Below are 22,419 nucleotides of genomic sequence, written 5' to 3'. Positions count from 1 at the left end.
AAGTAGATGCCATAGTCATGACCATGACTCAGCAAAAAGATTAACACTCAAAAACTACTAAAATCGGTTCTGACGTGGGCATTAATTAGCGGGCAACGTGGGCGCGCAATGCATGAAACAGCAAAGCTGGGTGATCGTAGCCCAGCATTTTCCGGAAGTGCGTGTGAACTTTTCATCTTAATACTTATGATGATGATAATTTCTTTTCGCGTGTCGCGGACTCACGGCCATCACTGCGCGTTGCCTAGTGCAGCTTGCAACACCGACACCGCGTTCCACCACGTTGCAATGCCGACAACGCGTTCCAGCAGACCCGCATCGTGAATGCGTCTCTCTCTCGCTTTCATTTTCTTTATCTCTCTTCCGAACATAGCGCGCAACACCTCTTATTAACCTCGCAGAGCACTAGCGTGCCAACGCGAGAGCTATGGACGAAGACGCTCTGACGCAATGATATGATTCACATAAATGCATGTTCGGTAAGCGTGGCTGTAAGCCTGGTGGTTACGACGTTCGCCTTGGGACCGTGGGTACGCGGGTTTGAGTGCCGCCTCGGCAAGGAAGTTTATTTGCTTTTATTTCTTGGTACGGACCACAAACCACAAATTACGGCTGGCCTAAACAGCTTCGCTGTTACAAATGGAGCTGGGCAGGGCATGTAATGCATAGGATGAATCATCAACCTTACTAGATACCTTCCCAGTTGTAAAACGCCGCCTGAAGCGCCCCAGAAACAAGACCCCTCTCCGTTTACTGCCACCAGGGGGCACCGCCATGGTCGGCCCGATTAGCAGGTCGGTTCGCAGATAGACACGCAGCCTCCCCCTGCAGTTCAGCGCGGTAACGGATGTTGTGCATTCAAAACGGCTAACATTTTCTTGTATTAGAGACAAATATTTTGCTATTATCCAGAAAACCTGGAAAAAGTTGAGTGGGCAACTCGTATTGTTCGCCAACTTCCGATTAGCGCGTACCGCGAACGTCCGGCTGCACGCTTGGTTCGAAATGGCTAGAATATTTCCTGCACAAGGTTTACACGCTCCGCCACTCGCAAGCGTGATTGCTTGTGCTTGTTGTTGTAACAATATGCGTCTTGAAAACGCGAACTACCGGCGAGGACAATAGAAAGAAGTCGACGACTCAAAGCACTCGCACTTACCTTAACTGCAGCCTCGCACCTAGCTTTGCAACGGCCGCAGAGAAAAAAAGTATGTACGGCCTTACAAACATTTTTTTCACGCACGAGTATGAGTACTTCACAAATTCAACGAACACAAAGTACCTCATCTGGCTGCTGCGTGATTTCTCAAAGTAGGCGCGCCTTTTTGTTCTCTATTGCCACTTTTTCGCTGTTTCCTAGACGGCGGTTCACATCCCGCGAGTAGACTGCATGCGGGTGATGACGAATAAGTTCAGCAGTTGGCACGTGAATGCTGCATTGTGCTGGTCTCAGCCAAGTCGAGAAAGGTGGTGTTCCTCCTACTCTTCCAAAAACTTTCCAAAATATGTGCCCATAGGGACCCCCCTTGTCCAGACAAGCTGACACTATCTTGTTTGCTATTTTCATGAATGTCAACATCTTTTGTGTTGGATGCTTTAAGCTGCCATGCTTGCTCCTGTAGTCTGTTAAATATCTGTCGGAAGCAAGCACTGGCGCAGCGGAGCTGATGTCCTCTATGCAGAGATGGCATGTTGCATGCTTGGCGAACTTGTGTATGACATAGCCACACCGGTAGTAGACAACAGTGCCCTCTACCTCACCCCTGTAACAGGCGTGGTCGCTTGGCCCTTGCTCAGATGCATCAGCAGAAGCTGTCGTGATTTTCATCATTTTGGCTTCCACTATCTCGTGTAAAGGATGCCCACTTCTTGGTGGGCATCCTTTGTTCTCTTAAGTTTGTCAGTAACACTAACGAGCACAGAACATGGTGTGCCTTGCAGACTACCACGCAGTGCTGTCTTTATCGGTGTGTAGAGGCAGAGGAGGCGCAATATTTGACTGAGGTTGACAACAGTCGGGTGAGATTCGTCACCTACAAATCAGTGTGCCAGTGCGAAGTGTCGCTCAAACAGATATATATATATATATATATATATATGCCTTTGACTTGCACTCACATGTGCTAACAAAATGCACCAAGTAAAAACAAGAACGGCACGTTTACCTCCAAGGGGTCCTGACATAACTTCGCCGTAAGGACATCGTAGGCACCTTGAGCCAGCAAATATTCAATGATGTCTATGGTAGACAGCAAAGTGACTCGTAAGACTCTGTTGTTTGCGGTGACGCAAAAAGCTTCAGGCTCTTTTCGACTGAATTTCGCTCTGTCGTACTGATCATCTGCACGAAGGCTTTTAGGAGCTGAAAATATTAGTTTCATGATGTTGATATGCTGAACAAAGTGAGCGCTCAAGACATTGCCAGGCCCAATGAGGTGAATAGGGGTCCAGTAATGACATGTATTTCTTTTGAGTGGCGCCTCACTCCTCTCGATGGTAGCTTGATGTTCAAAGCATCAACAAGGTCATTGACCATCCTGGTGAATGTTTCGGTGCCTTCAGAGTTTTCCATGCCTGACACTTTGGCTTCGCTGTACAGCTTGCTGCCAACTGCTGTGCTACGGCTGAACAGCTGTTAAGAAAGCGCATTTGTGTTTAGATTAATGAACACAAGCATCATGCAACGAGTAACACGCATAGACTATAGTAGGCAAAATACCAGGGTGGCAAGCCTGGAACTGATCTTCTGAACATTGTCAGGCGCAACATGGCCTCGCATCAGTTTTGGCACGACTCGTAGGTGTTTGTCTTTTTCTGTATTAAACAGCGCGACGTAGTGACCAAGGTTGATCTGATGATCACCTGCCTAGAAATAAGAAAGTGAACGATTAAAATCTAATTCAAAACATTTGCACTTTTTTGCTTTTTATTACCAATCCATAAGTGCTTCTTCAGGTGATTTCTGATGCGTTTTATGATGTGTGGGGCATCATAAATGAAATAGATCCTCTGAGAAGGCTCCCAAGGCTGCTCGATGTGATGGCATGCCGAGTCCAGCTTCCCCGATATACCAAGCTGCAGGTCCACATTGAGCGGTTGTTCCCCGGTCCGTCACTTATGACAGCAAGCACTGAGGCGTAGCTTTTGTGCAGTTTAAGCACACCACTCAGCAGGAGCTTAGAAACGACCTTCCCAGGGACTGCTCCTTTTGTCGCGAAGCTTGCTATGGGCTTCACCCAGTCCTCGAATAGTGGCACAAACATGAGCAGTAGTCCATGATCAGCGATTTTATCTGCGGCTCTGGATGCTACGTCACCATAGTCGACGAACCCGTCCATTTTGCAGGAGACCTTGTTGAAGGCAAGAGACTGCTTGAGCTTTATCTCATCCAGAAGTAGAACGCCACACCTTCTAATGTGGCTCTTGCCCTGAAAGTGCCCCTAATGGTACTTAGCGCAACTTCATTGTACCCGTATTTGCACGGGATGCCACTGATGATTTGACGCAAGCAGGCTTTAGTAGGAAGCGGTACACAGCTGCATGTCAGAAATCAGGGTATGCGCTTTTGGGCTAGGAATTTGCAACAAGAGGCACGTCAGCAGCCATTCGTCCTCATAACGCCTTCTCGTTTTTCATCTTTGCTTTTGCTACCATTATGGCCGTTTTGAATGCCAGTTGCTGCTTTTCAGGGAGAACATGAAGCACACTTTCAATGTTAGCTTCAGTCACGTTATATAGTTTTTTTTCTTAGTAGCCAGCTCTATGTTCATTTTTTCTCTATTTCGCGTCGCTAGGATAACTTTCCGACGCAACGTTTTCATCCATTTGCTCTTGGGTGTTAGTTTGTGCCCTTGTCAGTTCTTTGTGCGCATCAAAACCAAATCCAGCGTTTTGCAATCTGGGCAGGTGGCATCCAAGCTCAACGTATTGCATGTTTTGCATCGCCATGTCTCACCATCTTTACTGGCTACCGATGATGACGATATTTGTGGCTAAAGCTTGGCAGCAAAGCCCTGACATGACTTTAGCTTTTCCACGTGGCTGAGCAGGCATGTTATAGGTCACTGAATGACTTAATCTCTAGACGCGAGCTTCCTGTGTACACAGTTGATGGCGTTGATGGTACAAGCTACCCATTTGCACTGACTGACAAACAAAGGTCGCTTGAGACCGTCACTGACTTGCCGACGCGGGGGACTGTGTTTTCTACTTCGAGTTTGTACAGGACGACAGTAGAACCAATGAGTTCAGTCAACCAGCCTTGCACCCATCGTCCCTCTTGCGCCATTGTCGATAGCTCCTCGAACATGGACTGGGTGCTATCGAGTGCAACGCTGTTACCACAGAGCTTAATTGAAGGTCTTCGGTGCTGTGTCTTCTTGTTCGGCGTCGTTCTGAACATTCCGACGCTTAAGCTGGAGAGGTGGCCTCACGGCAGGTGCTTTGCGTTTGCGCACAGGCTTTCACAGATATTTTGGACAGTTGGGAAACAAGCGAGGTAGGGCGTCATCCTCGAGGCTCCATTTTTCTCGTGGTATGACGACGACGTCACCGCCGATGTTGTGCACAATGTCCTGTTCCTGTTTTTCACAATGTCCTCTTCGTGAAAGTGAAGGCCTCACACAACACAAGAGCTCGTGAGCTCCCTGTCGCTTCTTGGGATCGCGTGTTGCCATTTTTGAAGCCGTGAGGCATCGTTAGGCGGTTTGAAAAAGTGCCTCTTCTCAGTTGCACGCCTCTGAGAGTCATTGCCGCTTTTGCAGCCAGTCACAAAGCAACACGGCATTACTTCTCACTACACAGGCGCAGCAGTCATCGACACCCTACGACTATGCACGGGAAATCAAAGCAAACGCGCATTATAACAACTTTACCAGAACGCCAAGGTCGCCTTTTGAAACGTTGGCCGTGCAGTCGGGCTTCTCCATGGGCTCACCTCTCACCGAACTAGGCAAACCGTGTCGCGCGCGCCCCCACGCGGCGCTCAACGGAAAGGCGTCATGCGCCGCGGCGGAGTTTGATAAATGAAAGAAAAATCTGGTAACGTTGGGATGGATTACCGGTAGACTATTAGAGTTACAGACATGCGATATACTGCAATATGAGTTGCAGCGTGGAGTCTTCCATGATGTTTAAAATAGTAAAGTATGTTACCTGTAAAGGTGGAGGAACGCCGCACACAGATCCTTGCACATTTTGGAGAGGGCCGGTAGGCACAGCCGCTTCCTTTCTTCAATATCAGACTCGCTTTAAAAACTCCTTATCTGCAAAAAAAAAAGCCGGCAGATCTCACGCCTTGTGGGAATCGTTATGCGAAGCAGAGTGCAGGAAGCCGACTAAGGTGGCGGAACGAATATGGATTAACACTCAGTGGTTTTTTGAGTGTTAATAATCTTTCGCTGAGTAATTGTCATTCTTGCTGAGTCATGCTCATGACTATGACTTGTACCATCATTCTTTAGTCTTTCCTTCACTTAGTAATTAGGTCTGAATCGATTTCAGGAGTTTTTGAGTGTAAATGTTTTTTCGCTAAGTTATTGTAATGTTTGCTGAGTCATGCTTATGACTATCGCTTCCACCATCATCCTTCAGTGTTTCCTTTACTTAGTATCCATGTCCGAACCCACTCCAGTTACATACCAAGTTAAAGAAACGACCATGACAGCACAAAGACGAAGGCGGCGGTTTCATGGCCTACATGACAGGCATGTCATGATGTTCATGTCATCACCTATCATTAATGTTCGTCATACACTCTTGTCATACTATGCCAATTTTCATACACACCAAGTTAACAAAATGACCATGATAGCACCAAGACATACGCGGCTAGATAGATAGATAGATAGATAGATAGATAGATAGATAGATACTCCCAAAGTGGCAAATATTCGCCAAAAATGCATCGCAAAAAAATCCTAATGTAGCTTTCCGAAATAGCCGAATGCTTGCACGTAAGGTGCCGCGATTGTCTCGATTGCCACGGTTGCCGTGTCTTCGTAGCTGAAATCCTTGAGACCGACCAAAATAAGGCAATCGGAGACATAATCGATAAACTTGAGTGCAGCGTCAAGATAAAAAGCCGTCATGACGGGCCGACATGGCCCTAGATATCGCAGCAATCTTTGTTTATTTGCGCAGTGCTGGCAGAAGAGGTAACAAATTCTGGTGTTGCGCATAGAACCGCGCAATGTCGGCCAATTTTAGACGCTGTCCTTATAAATCCGCGGCATCAAAATCGACCTTTTCAAGGCAATAATCGTAACCTACATTTAGCGCTTGTTTACATACTGGGAAGTTGTACCAAAGGCAAACGCCTCTAAATTCATGGAATTATGTGGTGTGACACGAAATACCATGCTTTCTTTCAGGTAAATTTAAGATACCTGGACATGAAACATCCCAGTATAAAGTTCAAGCTGATAGCAGTAACTAGAAACGTGGTAAGTATTCCAAAAAGAACTTACAATGTGTGGAGACGAACCGGCAAGTGGACCTACATTGTTCCGGTCCAACATAAGGAATTCGGCGCTATCGCAAACCTTTAACGCTTGGGTTCATCGTGCAGGGCACAAAAAATTGCATTTTTCAAAATAAATTTGGGTGTCAGGCATATGCTGACACCCATGACATAATATTCTGCTGAATGCGCTGACTCAAGGCAGATCATGGAATCGGAGCAACATTTGGGTCGCACCGTTCTTAGGAATGTTGAGAGTGCGAATGGAGCGTCGACTATCGCGATTGAAATGCACACGACAAGCGCAGCAGTTATGACGTCAAAATCAAGCCTCATTGCAAAGCCTCAGAGTTTTAATGGTAAGCACAAAAAAAAATTTCAGCAGAACACATGCCATCATGATGCTCAAAGTTATAGCGATTAGCACTCCAAAAATGTAGCGGCACGTATTGATTAGCATACCTTTATTTCAAGTTTATGGCGGTCATTTGGAGATTTCCATTGCTTCGGGTTCGTTACCAATTGCGCATTTGTGGGTTTCCATCTAGCTCGGAAGCTGATGAGCCCATCGTAGGTGGCATGGCCTAAGGGGACTCTGTAAGCGGTTATGCATACAGTCGCCATTGACATCATAGTGGGGGCAAAGGGCAGCTGTTGTAGCTTGTATTCTTTGATCTTGCGCATGGGCCATTGTTTCGTGTACGAAAGCAATGTCTCATCGGCTAGACAGCAGCAACACCTCAATGTGGTGGAAGCAGGCTAATCATGCTAATTGAAATGAAGCAATAAATGATAAAAAGCAATAACGCTATTAATTGAACCAGTTGGTGTATAATTGGGAGCTCAAGACTCGACACACTAGGCGAAGAACGAGCAGGCAAAGGAAGTGGTGCTCTGGGCAAATGAAGCGTTTGATTCCGGGAAAGGCGCACAGACAAAAATAAGCAGAAAGAAAGAAATATAGCCTCAAGCTAGCAGACAATTAAAAGCCAACTAATTTCTCGATGAGAAAATCGAACTGTTAGAATTCTTACGCAATACAACCAAATACGACGGCATGGGAGTTTGAAAAAGAAAATGTGTTGGCTTTGCATCTAAAAAAAAACGCTTTCTCCCAAATGAAATTATTTGGAGGTTGGCGCCCGTCCTGTCATATGAGTTTTCTGTCGGAGTCAAATTTTCACCGAAGATTACCTTGAATATTGCATTCTCCAAAACTACCATACTTTTGAGCGATCCGAAAAAAAGCCGCTAACGATCGAGAATGAAAAATATTCGTGTGCACATATCTGTAAGGCGCTCCTTTGTCTTTTCCAAACAGAACGACAGCTTTTCGAAAGTTGGCCGAGGCACAGTTGAAGCGAAGCCGACTTTGGACGGATTGAAAAAATATTTCAGGGAAGGGAAGGTGCCAGGGGATCCTGACCTGATATATTTTGTGACTGGGTGAGCAAACCGCGCATACCTTTGTTTGTCTTAGCGAAAGCGAACAGTGAGGTTAAGGCTGCCGATTTATAAATTTAATGCTCATATACCTATAGCCAGATATTCTGATGTAACCCTGTCTGATAAAATATAAAATTTACCTACAGCCTCGACATGATCGAATTTGAACTAGGAAAAATGTCTAGAGACATAACAGGTAAGTCGAAGTGCATTTAATTTAGAGCATGTTACCACCCGCTTTATTTTTCTGCATGTCAATGTCCTAAAGTGCGCAGGGTGATGAGGGCTTGCCAAGTGCGGCAATCTGTTAGTCAGGGTTGCGTCAGCAAGATGTCAAGCCACTACCTTTTTATTAGCGCCAATGATTCCGCTATTGCGTAACAAATAAATTGAGCATATTTTACTAACTACAAAAAGGGAGAGCTTGTCAATGTTTCCGTACCTCGAAACCCAGTAAGTTATACGCTTTTCACCGCCTGGTTTGCACACTATTAACACCTGGCGTAGGCTTCATCCCCTTGCCATTTGTTGCCTCAATAATCGCCGTGTCGCCTCCGCTATGGTTCGATTCCCGGTCGCGACAGGCGCTTAGCGATGGAGATGAAATACAAGAATGCCCCTGCACTTGGACCTAACTACATGTTAAGGGCCACCAGAAGGCATAATTAATTCAAACCCCAGCACTGTCCGCGTTCCTCATAATGTGTTGGGCAGATTGAGGATGCTAATTTCCACATTTTTATTCTGCTTGAGTACACACTTGATTCATGCTCCCGCTTAGTTTGTACATCGACAAACGTGGCATTCTCATAGGCGTCTTTTCACTAAACTATTATCAGCTCGCGAAAATGTACGACTCGATAGTGGCCTTCTGCTAACTCTGTTTGCAGCATAGCTACTGTCATCGCAAGTTTTATTCGTGCTTATTTCTTCGCACAACAATCAGGTATAAAATATCGAACCGTCATGTAAGATAACAAGGATTTGGCCGTAGAGGGACGGCTTCGCGTTTTCCTCAATGACAACGTTATCGGGAAAATATGATGGTCAGATAAATCAGTAAATTAAGAAGACACCGGCGCACGCTTGAAAATATATAATGCTTCTAGTACCCACGAACATCCTGCCCCATTTATTAAAACTCACTGACACTCACAGTCCCTTATTAAATATGAGTGCACTCAGGTGAGACGAGGTGGACTCAGGTGAGCGGTTTAATTATGTTACGTGAGAATGTTGAACCTAAACGTGTTCTCGGGGTCCGCAACAAAAACAAGGTGACGAAAGATACTGCGTCTTTTTAATGAGTAACTGCATAAGCTTCAAAAACATGGACGCTTTAAAATTTGATCGCGGCGTTAAGAAATGTGGTGCAATTTACACATAATAAGTGAATACTTTAAAATAAATGATAAATGATAAACCAAGTACATCACAGTTAAACTTGTCGGACTGGTCGCCTTGAAGAAGACAAGTCCACTTGTCGAAACGTTGGCTCCTGCCCTCACCTTGTTCTCGTGTTACTCAAGTACATAACATGTGGCTTAGAAGGCACTGAAATAAATAAAAAATTATTGATAAGCGAATGACAGTACTTCTCATTTAATACAGCGGTAGAAAGTACGTACTAATTTGTAAAACAAGATCTGGCCATGCTTTCTAGGACGTGCACCATACGGCAGTGTTCTTTGCATTTTGAGAAGGAGTAATGAACGCAGAAATATTGATTTGCGACATTTGCACATCTTGTGAAACTTTGGACAAAGTTTGGAACCGTCAAAGGACGTCAAAGCTGTATTCTTGAAGCTTTAGCGCCCAGCGACCAAGTCGTCCAGTCAGATAAGGGTCTGGTGAGCAAAGTTCTTGACAAAACGCCGCAAATAAGAACACAGGTCAACAAAGCTTCGGACGTCTTTGGCTGAAAGCGCTACAGGGAAGTTTTTCACGACATGACTTTTGTCGGGGTCAGGTTAGGGGACGAAATCGAGCACATCGCATGGTGGTCCGTGATAACCGAGAAGGTGCGGTCAAGCAATTGCCGTCGATATTTTCCAACTGCCCAAACTAGACCAATGCTTTCACGTTCAGTGATCGACAACTTTCGCTCGGAAGGGGAGAGGAGGCGACTGGCGTAGGCGATGACGCGATGTTGACCTTGTTGCCGCTGAGCGAGAACAGCGCCGATGCAGTGTCCATTGGCGTCGGTTCGAACTTCTGTAGGCGCTGTGGGGTCAAAATGCGCCAAAATAGGAGGAGTGCTAAGCAATCTGGTGAGAGTGCGAAAGCATCGTCTTGTTCAGGACCCTATGAAAATGTGATGTGCTTCTGCAGGAGCTGTGTAAGGAGATGGGCAAAGTTCTTGACAAAACGCCGCATAATAAGAACACAGGCCAACAAAGCTCCGGACGTCTTTGGCCGAACGCGCTACAGGAAAGTTTTTCACGACATGACTTTTGTCGGGGTCAGGTTGGACGCCACGAGAACTCATACGGTGACCTAACACAGTAATTTAACCAAGGCTGAAGCTGCACTTCGAAGAGTTCAACGGAAGGCCAGCTTGTCAGAAAACGCCAAGCACTGCTGATAGGCGAGTCAGGTGGCTCCCAAATGATGGCGAAAAAACAATGACATCATCCATCTAACAGAGGCATGTAGACCATTCGTAGCCACGAGACAGACAGTTCATTATTGGTTCAAACATGGCGGGGCATTACATAAGCTAAAAGGCATTGGAAAAGACCGTCGGGTGTAACAATTGCGGCCTTTTCGCAATCCAGGTCGTCAACAAATCTGCCAATATCCTGAGCAGATGTCGATGAATGAGAAGTATCTAGACCCGTGAAGACAGTCGAGGGCATCATCAATCAGCGGCAGTGGGTTGACGTCCTTACGTGTGGGATTGTTCAAGTGACGACAGTCGACGCAGAAGCGCCAGCTGCCATCCTTCCGACGAATATGTCGGCTAACTTGGTGTTCTACCTAAAGGCACGGCGAAGGTATGGCGCGATAACCACGAGGAAGAACTTAACGACTGGGACACGTGCAAGCAGAATAAGAGGGACTTCTTCGGCCGTCCCGCCGAGCGGAAGAGCTCCGCCAAGAAAGAACTAGCGACCCGCGTCCAAACGTCCCCAAAATCATGTCTCTTACTTCCACGACGTGCTGGCTCTGTGCCGTAAAGCCGACAGCAATATAGCTGAGTCAGACAAGGTTGGACATGTATTGAAGCGGAGCACTGACGACGCTTTCAACCTGCTCATTTGCAAAAATTGTGAGACAGTACAGAACATCATAAAGGAGTGTCAGCGCTTTGAGCAGGCCAACGAATGCAAAGGTCCTTTATAAACGCCTCCGTGGAGACCTTCCTGCGTGGACTTATATACACCGACACCACACTGAGTTTTCGGTTTCCTAGGCACACTTGCACAGCGGTGACTTCCAAGTAGGTGGAACAAAGGTCTTGCACTGGTAAGGCGACGTGAGGTATTTCTCGCCTGATGTATATCATCGCACTTCCATTAGCAAATGATGGTATACTCGCATTTCCATGTCTGATGTACCCTGGGATCGTCCTTTCATTAGGGAGACCAGCCTCCGAGAGGGCTAGAATTGGTATAGGTATGTCTCGAAGGAAAAGGCTCAGTTCACACAGATGCTGTTGAATACCGGCGCAGTTCCATTGCATTATTCAGGGAACTTTTGGGCGACGGAATGGACCAAGTGGGCGAGAAATTGCCATTATGCTACTGAGGGTATGTGGAAGTAGAGCAGAGTATTACTGACTCAAGAGCCAGCACTGCTTCCAGCATATCCTTCGTTGAAGTCGCAGGCATCTTCGCGACGTGGGATCGTAGTGCAGTGAACAAAGCGCGTATCACATGCGGGCAGTTTTCCAGCTCACTGCTTCCAAGTGGTGCTTGAGGTCGGTTCACTGTGGCCGCATAGGTGCGCTTTTCGGACTCTTAAGGAACAGCTTTCTCAGCGGCGGTGACCGTTTGCGTTGGCTCAATAACTTCGTTTATCGGTGTGAGACGCGGGAAATCAGAAGCGTAGTCTCTTTGCAAACCAGTTAGTTGTGGCGCGCTGAGTGTCTTCTTCGTGTTCGATGGTGCGCTTGCATTCTTTGGACCCAAAACAAACATCTTATTCTTTCGTTGAGCAGCTGTCCGCGCAGGACATCGACCGTAGCTAGCAGGGCGGTCGCTGCCGCAGTTTGCACGCACAGAGATTTCTTTACTTGCGCACGTCTTAAAATCATGAGGTCCCCCACAGCGCTTGCACCTCTGTTCCCCACGACAGTACTTAGCGATATGTCCGAAGCGCTGACGCTGAAAACAGCGTGGTGGTGTCTCCACGTAGTCGACAAGCTCGTGTCTGGTGAAACCAAGCTTGATCTTCTACGGGCGTTCAGAATTTGGAGCAAATGTGCGAACCACCGAGTTAGTGCGCCTTGACTCCCATTCAGATGACGAGGTTTGGACCCGACGTATGATTCTTTTTGCATGAAATACTCCCTGAGGTCTCAGGAAGGTGAGCAGCTCCTCATCCGAGTACCATTTTGGGACTCCTCTAACAATCCACGTGTTTTTCATATAAACGTTTGGGACACGGGCAGATATGGCTTCGCCGCCGATATTCTTGGTCTCTAGAAGGATGTTGGCTTGTCCTTCTGTCTCTACATCTAAGAGCAATGCTCCCTGTGCTGTGAAGTGGCTCTTCACTGGTGCTCCACCGAGAATCGCTTCAAGCTCAGAATGCAGGAGAATAGGGTTCACTTGCCTTAAATCAGCTCTTTCAGATGCTGCAGTGATTAACACTGGAATTCCCTCCGCCTTGTCTTTACGATGGCGCACAACTCGGAAACCACCCTCGTCCATGTCGAGGTCTGACAGGTTCGCCACGTTGTCATCCTCGATGATTGTTGAGTCGTCTTCAGAGTCACCACTGTCTTGTCGCTTGCAGTCAGGCTGGCTTGTACAAACCAGCTGGCGTTTCTCACCCGGTGTCACCCCTTGGGAGGTCATGGCGGAGTGCTCGTCGGTGCCAGCTTGGGTCCTAGCACCCTGTGAGGCGGCGGTTGGCGCAGCACCCGTCGGTCGGCGATACGGAAGGTACCTTTTCGAGTCGACTGACGTGATGAACAGTTCTGACGAGTAAGATTACCAGAAAAGAACGAGAATAGCCATAAATGTAGGCAGAGCTACTCAGACAAGCTAGCAGCAGCTTTGTCGTCTTCTTCCTTTCCCCAATGGCCAAAGATTTGGAATATAAAGATATCTCCCCAATGATTTGGGGAGATAAGATTGCAGATTTCCGAGGCAAGGAACTTGTCGCAGCCGTGGATGCTGCTGACTTATGTATCGCGAACGATGGTAAATCGACTTTCTTCAGACCACCAGATTCATGGAGTGCCATAGACCTCGTGATCCATTCTACAGACCTTTGCGTATTGACACGTATACATGTTTATCTTTCGCCGATGGCCGCTTTCCACCGGTTAACAAATGTTAAACGTTATCGCTCGGCCCAGGACGTGCCTGTATCGGAAGTTTCTAGAACGTTATCGATGCTTCTTTCCGTTGCCTGTTTTCACCGACGCTTATGTTATCTGATTGTATGAGCGACGCGAATTGTCTAGAACTTTCTGGAAAACACGCGCCTACCAGAGATTATTCTGGAACCTTCGATGACTCAGGTATAAAAGCCGACGCGTTTTGCCGCTGATCATATTTTCGACGATCGCCGACTGTGTTCGCCGCTATCGTTGTGCTTTGAGTGTAGCTTGCTTTTGTGGGCACAGGTTCACGCAATAAACAACCAGTTTCGTCATACACAGTTTTTCGACTGTTTTCTTTACCGTCATTACTACGTGACATCTGGTGGAGGTGCTAGTGCGTTCATGCAGCGAACGCCCCCGCAAAGCCGCGACCCAAGCCCGAAACCGGAGGACGAGACCAACGTCGCCAAGGACCAGCGAGCTAGCCGTAGGCAGCAAGGACTTGTGCCGGAGTTCGGACTTCTTCCCGAAAAGACCACCGCAATCAAGGCCAAGTCAACGACCAGAATGGCAGCACCAGCGTCCCCCATCCTGCTGCAGCAACCTCGGGAGCCACCGACTTTTCGTGGATCATCGGCTGAAGACCCTGAAACCTGGCTGGAGACATACGAGAGGACCGCAACGTTCAACAAATGGAGCGACGACGACAAGCTGCGCCATGTTTATTTTTCATTGGATGATGCTGCTCGGAGCTGGTTTGAGAACAGAGAGACCACCGTGGTGACGTGGGACCTATTTCGTTAGAACTTCGTGAGGACCTTCACGAATGTCGTGCGAAAAGAAAGGGCCGAAGTTTTATTAGAAACCAGAGTGCAATTGCCGAAGGAGAACATCGCGATCTTCACGGAGGAGATGACTCGCCTCTTCCGCCACGCCGACCCCGATATGTCTGAGGAAAAGAAAGTTCGGTTCTTGATGCGGGGTGTCAAAGAGCAAATATTCGCCGGATTGATGCGCAACCCGCCCAAGAGTGTCGCCGAATTTCTTTCCGAGGCCACAACGATCGAGAAGACGCTTGAAATGCGTGCCAGGCAATACAACCGCCGTGCCCTGACCAACTACGCCGATGTTCAAGCACTAGGCGCCGACGACCTGCGCGAGACCATCAGAGCAGTCGTTCGCGAGGAGCTGCAGAAGCTCTTTCCCGGGTCGCAGCCTCAAGTGGCATCTATCACCGACGTCGTCAAAGAAGAAGTTCAGCGCTCACTTGGAGATCCCGATGTGCAGCCGCAATCGCCACAACCCCAGCCGGAAGCGCTGACCTACGCCGCCGTTGCCCGTCGTCAAGGCCCCCCTTCACTCTCGCGCCAGGGCGCCGTAACGCCGCAGTTCCGTCGTCCACCGCCGCCGCCGCCGCCGCCAGCACGCCCGCCCGTCGCCCAGCGTAGCTACCCAAGAAAGACAGACATTTGGCGCGCCTCCGACCGCCCCCCCTCTGCTATCACTGCGAGGAAGCCGGCCATGTCTACCGCCGATGCCCATACCGCGAGATGGGCCTACGAGGATTCGCCGTCAACGCACCGCGTCCACAGCTTGGCGAGCGACCACGTGACATCGCCGACTACCTCTCCGGAGCCCAGTGGCAACCACGACGACCCTCATGCTCGCCGTCACCGGGCCGCTACATCTCGCCGCATCACCGTCAGTACACCGGTCCCACCCGGGGCCGATCTCCGAGCCCTTACCCGGGAAACTGAAGGCAGCAACCGATGGAGGTGCGGTTGCTGTACGACGCAATGCCGAAGATCCTCCGCCGCCGACGACGACGACGATTCGCGAATCATCACGACGAGATATCAGCATGCCGCCTAGCAACAGCCTTGACAGCACTTCGCCGCAGAAAGAAGACCTTCCGACGCAACGTAACAGCAGCAGAGCAACCGACGCAGCCGTGATCCGACGCCACGAATTAACCGCAACGCCAGACGCCGGTCTACCGATCTAGACGTGCTCATCGATGGTCATAACGTCACCGCTCTCGTCGACACTGGCGCCGACTATTCCGTCTTCAGTGGCGCGTTCGCCGCCAAGTTGAAGAAGGTAAAAACAGCCTGGCAAGGACCCGATATCCGGACAGCGGGAGGCCACCTAATAACGCCGACTGGAATCTGCACAGCGCGTCACGGTAAACAACCGCACTTACCCGGCGAGCTTCGTAACCCTGCAGCACTGTTCCAGGGATGTCATCCTCGGCATAGACTTTCTAAATCAACACGGAGCAGTCATCGACTTAAGGTCCAAGTCAATAACGCTTTCAACGCACAACGCGATACCACCGGCTACAGGCATAAGTTACCATGCCTTGAATGTGCTTGAAGAACAAGTCACCGTTCCGCCTCGCTCCAGCGTAATGATTTCCGTCGGTACCGAAGTGCCTGCAAACATGGAGGGCGTCATCGAGGGCGATCATCACTTACTGCTCTACCGTGAAATTTGCGTCGCTAGAGGCATAGCTGAGCTACGTGCAGGGAAAGCAACGGTGATGCTCACGAACTTCAGCCCCGAATACAAGCACATTAACAAAGGCACCACGGTCGCCTACATCGACGAAATAGTACAAGCCAGCAGTGCTTTCGCCTTCACGGATTCCAGTGCACCCGAAACGACGACTATAATACCTGAACCAACTTTCGACGTCAATCAGAACCTTCCCAGGCATAAGAAAGAACAACTAAAAGCTCTGCTCCTGCAATACAAGGATTGCTTCTCGTCGTCGTCAAAAGTTCGACAAACCCCTGTCGCCAAGCACCGCATCATAACCGACGAAAATGTCCGCCCACTGCGTCAGAGCCCGTACCGAGTTTCGGCGCGCGAACGCGAGGATATAAGGCAACAAGTCGACGAAATGCTACGCGACGACATCATCCAGCCGTCCAAGAGTCCGTGGGCGTCCCCCGTGGTGTTAGTGAAGAAGAGGATGGAACCCTACGTTTCTGCGTCGATTATCGTCGCCTCAACAAGGTCACGAAGAAGGACGTATACCCCCTCCCACGGATTGACGACGCCTTGGATCGGCTATACAACGCAAAGTTTTTTTCGTCGATGGACCTCAAAACCGGCTACTAGCAAATCGAAGTCGACGAGAGAGACCGGGAGAAGACGGCCTTTATAACACCAGACAGACTGTTCGAGTTCAAGGTCATGCCGTTTGGTCTTTGCTCGGCACCTGCGACTTTCCAACGCGTCATGGATACAGTAATGGCAGGCTTGAAGTGGCAGACTTGCCTCAGTCTATTTGGACGACGTCGTTGTGTTTGCCTCAAGCTTCGAAGAACACCTGCGGCGCCTTGAAGCAGTTCTTCAAGCAATCATAACCTCCGGACTCACGTTAAAGCCAGAAAAGTGCCGCTTCGCGTATGAGGAGCTCTTGTTTTTGGGCTACGTCATCAACAAGTCTGGAGTGCGCCCCTACCCTCAGAAAACTGCGGCCATCTCCAACTTTCCTCTGCCCGCTGATAAGCAGGCAGTGCGTAGATTTCTTGGACTGTGCGCCTATTACAGGCGCTTCGTCAACGATTTTTCACGGATCGCAGAGCCACTGACGTATCTCACGAAGGCCGACGTCGAGTTCAAGTGGGAGACGCCGCAACTCTAAGCATTTGAAGAACTGAAGCGACGCCTGCAATCGTCGCCAATACTGGCGCATTTCGATGAAAACGCCGATACCGAAGTCCACACCGACGCAAGCAGCGTAGGACTCGGCGCCGTACTTGTGCAGAGGACTGATGGACTAGAAAGGGTTGTAAGTTACGCTAGCCCGTCGCTATCGAAGGCGGAAGCAAATTATTCCACAACAGAAAAGGAGTGCCTCGCCATCATCTGGGCAGCATGAAAGTTTCGCCCCTACCTCTATGGCAGGCCCTTTAAAGTTGTGAGCGACCACCACGCCTTGTGTTGGCTAGCTAACTTGAAGGATTCTTCAGGTCGCCTCGCACGATGGAGTCTGAGACTTCAAGAATTCGACATCACCGTCGTTTACAAGTCCGGGCGAAAGCACTCTGACGCCGGCTCCTTGTCTCGCGCCCTCGTCGAACCGCCGCCACAGGACGACCAGGATGACGACACTTTCTTGGGACCAATCAGTGCCGACGAATTCGCCGAACAACAGCGAGCCGACCCGGAACTAAGGAGCCTTGTAGACTACCTGGAAGGCAAGACCGTCATTGTACCGAAGGTGTTCAGGCGAGGATTGGCGTCGTTTTTCTTGCAAAACGACATTCTCCTAAAAAAGAACTTCTCGCCTCTCCGAGCCGACTACCTCCTCATGGTACCCTCAGCATTGCGTCCAGAGGTTCTGCAAGCTCTCCATGACGACCCAACGGCTGGACATCTCGGTTTTTCACGCACTCTCGCGAGGATACAAGAAAAATACTACTGGCCTGGCCTCTCTGCCGACGTCGCCCATTACGTAAGGACATGCCGAGACTGTCAGCGACGCAAAACACCGCCGACAAGGCCAGCCGGACTTCTACAGCCAATCGAGCCACCTCGCCGACCGTTCCAGCTGATAGGGATGGACTTACTGGGGCCTTTTCCGACGTCGACGTCCGGAAATAAATTGATCGTCGTCGCTACGGACTACCTCACCCGCTACGCCGAAACAAAAGCCTTGCCCAAAGGCAGTGCCGCCGAGGTAGCCCGATTCTTCGTTGAGAAATCCTCCTGCGTCACGGTGCCCCAGAAGTCCTCATCACCGACAGATGCACGGCCTTTACGGCAGAACTAACTCAAGCCATCCTGCGGTACAGCCAGACAAGCCATCGCCGCACCACCGCCTACCACCCGCAGACGAATGGCCTCACCGAGCGCCTAAATAAGACCATCGCCGACATGCTGGCAATGTACGTCGACGTCGAACACAAGACGTGGGATGCCATCCTTCCGTACGTGACCTTCGCATACAACACGGCCGTGCAAGAAACGACGCACATGACGCCGTTCAACCGGGTCTACGGAAGGAACCCGGCAACGACGCTTGACGCCATGCTATCAGACGTCGCTGACGAAGAAAATCTCGACGTTGCCACCTATTTGCAGCGTGCCGAAGAAGGTCGACAGCTCGCCCGCCTGCGCATCAAGAACCAGCAGAGGACCGACAGCCGACACTACAATCTTCGACGACGCTACGTCGAGTACCAGCCCGGCGTCCGTGTTTGGGTCTAGACTCCGATACGCCGACGAGGACTTAGCGAGAAACTGTTGCGTCGCTATTTCGGACCATATAAGTTCATCCGACGTATTGGCGCACTGGACTATGAGGTCGTGCCAGACGGCATTTTGCAACCACAGCGGCGCCGGGCACGACCTGAAGTCATCCACGTGGTGCATCTTAAGCCTTTCTACGCCCGCTGACGAGCTTATAGGTACTTTGTTACTTTGTTGTTTTCTTTATTTATTACGCGTCGTTTTGTTTTCGCTTTCGCGTTTGTTTGTAGCATCGGGACGATGCTCTTAAAGGGGAGGGTATTGACACGTATACATGTTTATCTTTCGCCGATGGCCGCCTTCCACCGGCTAACAAATGTTAAACGTTATCGCTCGGCCGAGGACGTGCCTGTATCGGAAGTTTCTAGAACGTTATCGATGCTTCTTTCCATTGCCTGTTTTCACCGACGCTTATGTTATCTGATTGTATGAGCGACGCGAATTGTCTAGAACTTTCTGGAAGACACGCGCGTACCAGGGATTATTCTGGAACCTTCGATGACTCAGGTATAAAAGCCGACGCGTTTTGCCGCTGATCAGATTTTCGACGATCGCCGACTGTGTTCGCCGCTATCGTTGTGCTTTGAGTGTAGCTTGCTTTTGTGGGCACAGGTTCGCCCAATAAACAACCAGTTTCGTCATACACAGCTTTGCGACTGTTTTATTTACCGTCACTACTACGTGACAGTATCGTCGACAACGGCCCCAGACAGAATGGGCAGCGACCATTTTCCGATCTTCACCAACATCACTGGATTTCACACTGCTGGTCGACAATTATGTGCTGTGACACGCTTGGACACATACAGAGAATCGTTGGATGAATCCCCAGGTGAGCTGTTCGCAGATATATTGCGGAGCAAGAGAGTGGCTACCTCAACGTAGAAACTGTCAGATCATTTCCCTACTCCTGATTTGAAACTAAAGAACCTCTGCGCAACGAGTAGGAGAGCGGAGCGGAAGCTAATGAGAAAAACGGGAAATCCCTCTGCAAAAACTGAATACAACAGGATAAACGCTCTCATCCGTCGTCACACAAAAAGGTTAAGACGAGTTCAGTGGGCTGCTTTCTTTGAGAGCTTATCGGCGTTTACTCCCATGACAAGGATATGGGGAGTAATGAATAGCCTATCCGGAAAGATTCGCCCGCACAGGCCATTTGAAGCACTTGCTTTAAAGCAAAAAAAAGATTTGCAAACCCTTGCAGAAGATTTTGCAGATGTATTCATATCTGGCAGATCAGCAGGAGTATCGAACCCTCTGTTGTTTCAAGCATTCCATACCATGGATACGCCATTCACTTTCCGTGAGTTGGATTTGGCGCTTAGCAAATTAAGAAGACGCTGTGCTGTGGGTCCCGATTCGATCAGCAATCAGATGCTGACAAATCTGCCATACCAACGAAGACGAGCCCTTCTGGACATATTCAATCACGTCTGGAGCACCGGAGAGATCCCAGAAACGTGGAAGATAGCATGAGTGGTGCCAGTACTCAAGTCCGGAAAGGATCCTGCGAACCTCGCCTCATATCGGCCAGTATCGCTAACATCATGCGTATCAAAGTTGATGGAAAGACTAGCATGTACAAGGTTAACATGGTATCTTGAGCAAGAAAATATACTGCCATCGTGCATGACCGGCTTTCGTCCACGGTTGAGTGCCCAGGACTGTGTCTTGGATTTCATAAGCCATATCGAGCACCATCGCGCAGACGGCCCTTCCACACTCGCCATCTTTATGGACGTTGCCAAGGCATACGACTGTGTGCTTCATACAGGCATCATCAACGGACTCCAAAACATGGGCGTCTCAGGAAATGCTCTTCGCTTCATCCATGAATTTCTCAGAGGTCGGTGTGTCCAAGTTAAGCTCGGAAGTATAATGAGCGATAAGCGACGAATTTCCCTCGGTGTCCCACAAGGAAGCGTCCTATCTCCCTTGCTTTTTAACGTTGCCATGGCCAGCCTTGCAGATGCACTGAAAGTAGGTCGGACGGCAGTTAAAATGTCCATCTACGCAGATGACATCTGCATTTGGATCTCGGGGTACCAACACAAACGGTTGGCCCGGATAGCCAAGGGCGCAATCTCCGACATCGAACGCCACTTATCGATGTTTGGCCTATCTTTATCAGCGGAGAAATCTGCCTTCATGCTTTTCCCGGGAGTGAGACGCAAGTCAACACGCCTGACGCTGAATATCAGAGGGCATTCAATTCTTCGTGCAACTCATGTTCGATTCCTGGGCGTCACCATCGACAGCCAGCTACTATGGCGTCGTGCGGTCGAAAGTGTTGTGGCTGCATCAGTGCAAAGAGTCAACGCACTTCGTCGATTGGCAGGTGTACGTTGGGGAAACAATCCTATGTCCATGCTTAAACTGAACACTGCACTGATAACAAGCGGCATTCTCTATCAGCTCCCTCTGATATCACCGTCATCGAGTCAATTCGAGCGCTTGGACGCTGTGCACAGAAAGGGACTTCGCTTGGCGATGGGAGTTCCACAGACGGCTTCAAACAAGAAAGTCACTTATGAGGCAGAGTCTCTTCCACTCCGTCTCTTGGCATCTCAGGCGTTGCTGACGCAGCTATTAAGGCTGGGCGAGTCCCGCGCAGGCACGGCGCTTCTCCGGCGGCTAAGAGCAAGACCTCGCTCACATTTCCATGCGGCTCTAAACACTTTCCAATTTTTAGGATTGGAATGGCCTAAACGCAGTCGCCTTGACCCGCCATGGTCTTTTTCGGACGTTACCTGCAGCCTCAGTGCACCCCACCTACCGGCGAAACGCACCATTTCAACTGCAGAAGCAAAGTTTATTGTGCTGGAACACTTGAGCACAGCGTTTCAACGCCACTTACAAGTGTACGCAGATGGTTCGGTGTGCGCACAAACAGATAGCTGTGCAGCGGCATTCTGCATACCATCCCTTGATGTGTCATGGTCTGGTCGACTGGGTTGCGTAGTTTCCTCTACAACAGTAGAAAGCGCCGCAATCACCGCGGCTTTGCGGAAACTACGGGCCTTTTCTGCACGAGATGTCGTGGTGCTGACGGATTCCAAGTCAGCGTTACAGAGATTGCATCGTGGCCTACCTCTAGAGAAATTTACAAGGCAATCTCTGGCACTGATTAACGATCTAACAAGCAAAGGATTTAATATAAAATTCTAGTCGATACCATCACACGTAGGAATTTATGGAAACGAGAAAGCTGACGCCCTTGCACGCCTAGCGCTGACATGTGTCCCAAAAGTGAAAGCTCCAAAAGGTTTTCAACCCTAAGGGTGCAATCCGCCTTCACTTTAGGGAGATCCACAAGAATCCCCACGAAGCTTGTGTGACTCATGGATTTACCCACGAAGAAGCGAGTCTTTTATACCGCATCAGGACCGACTCCGCGTACATCACAGCTTGGTTATTCAAGACTGGGCTTCGCGATTCCCCATTCTGTGCTTTCTGTGGTGACATTGGTGACATCGAACATTACATTTGGATATGCCCGCAGTTTGACAAAGAAAGAAAAGCGATGATCGACAGCCTACAAAAGAGCGGTCTTACGCACAGGACCTTTGAAGACGTCGTTTTCCCCGGAGGACCTGCGACAACCAGGAAGAGAGTGCAACGACTGCTGATAGCCGTCCTGCGAGACACGGGGCTCATAGACACTTGGTGACACACCCCAGATCTCAACTCGAAGGAGGATCAGGCGGAACAATTGCCGGCTATGTATGCCAGGCTAACCCCGCCTGCT

At 49.4% G+C, this 22,419-nt stretch overlaps 2 protein-coding genes and 1 pseudogene across 9 annotated transcripts in view; 2 read left to right on the top strand and 1 right to left on the bottom strand.

Annotated features, from left to right (window-relative positions):
* The window catches only part of LOC119444336 (venom metalloproteinase antarease-like TtrivMP_A), a 1,295,510-nt gene that overhangs the window by 784,421 nt on the left and 488,670 nt on the right, over positions 1–22,419 (top strand). The window contains exons 7-9 of one of the 8 annotated variants that reach the window (XM_049663289.1): positions 6,372–6,443; positions 7,782–7,906; positions 8,053–8,102. The exons of 5 other annotated variants lie outside the window; for them this stretch is intronic. In XM_049663289.1, coding sequence (XP_049519246.1) covers positions 6,372–6,443; positions 7,782–7,906; positions 8,053–8,102 — 247 coding nt within the window. The remainder of the gene's footprint in view (positions 1–6,371; positions 6,444–7,781; positions 7,907–8,052; positions 8,103–22,419) is intronic. 2 more of the 8 variants (XM_049663288.1, XM_049663285.1) reach the window with 2 other exon arrangements.
* Positions 1–22,419, top strand: part of LOC119445424 (zinc metalloproteinase/disintegrin-like) — a 512,423-nt gene that overhangs the window by 239,599 nt on the left and 250,405 nt on the right. The gene's annotated exons all lie outside the window — the stretch shown is intronic.
* Positions 1,307–4,786, bottom strand: LOC119445426 (uncharacterized; annotated as a pseudogene).

The sequence above is a fragment of the Dermacentor silvarum genome, chromosome 3, assembly GCF_013339745.2.
Source record: "Dermacentor silvarum isolate Dsil-2018 chromosome 3, BIME_Dsil_1.4, whole genome shotgun sequence".
In the NCBI taxonomy this organism is placed as follows: domain Eukaryota; kingdom Metazoa; phylum Arthropoda; class Arachnida; order Ixodida; family Ixodidae; genus Dermacentor; species Dermacentor silvarum.
The sequence above is the reverse complement of the archived record's forward strand: the minus strand, read 5'-3'. Positions and strand labels throughout refer to the sequence as shown.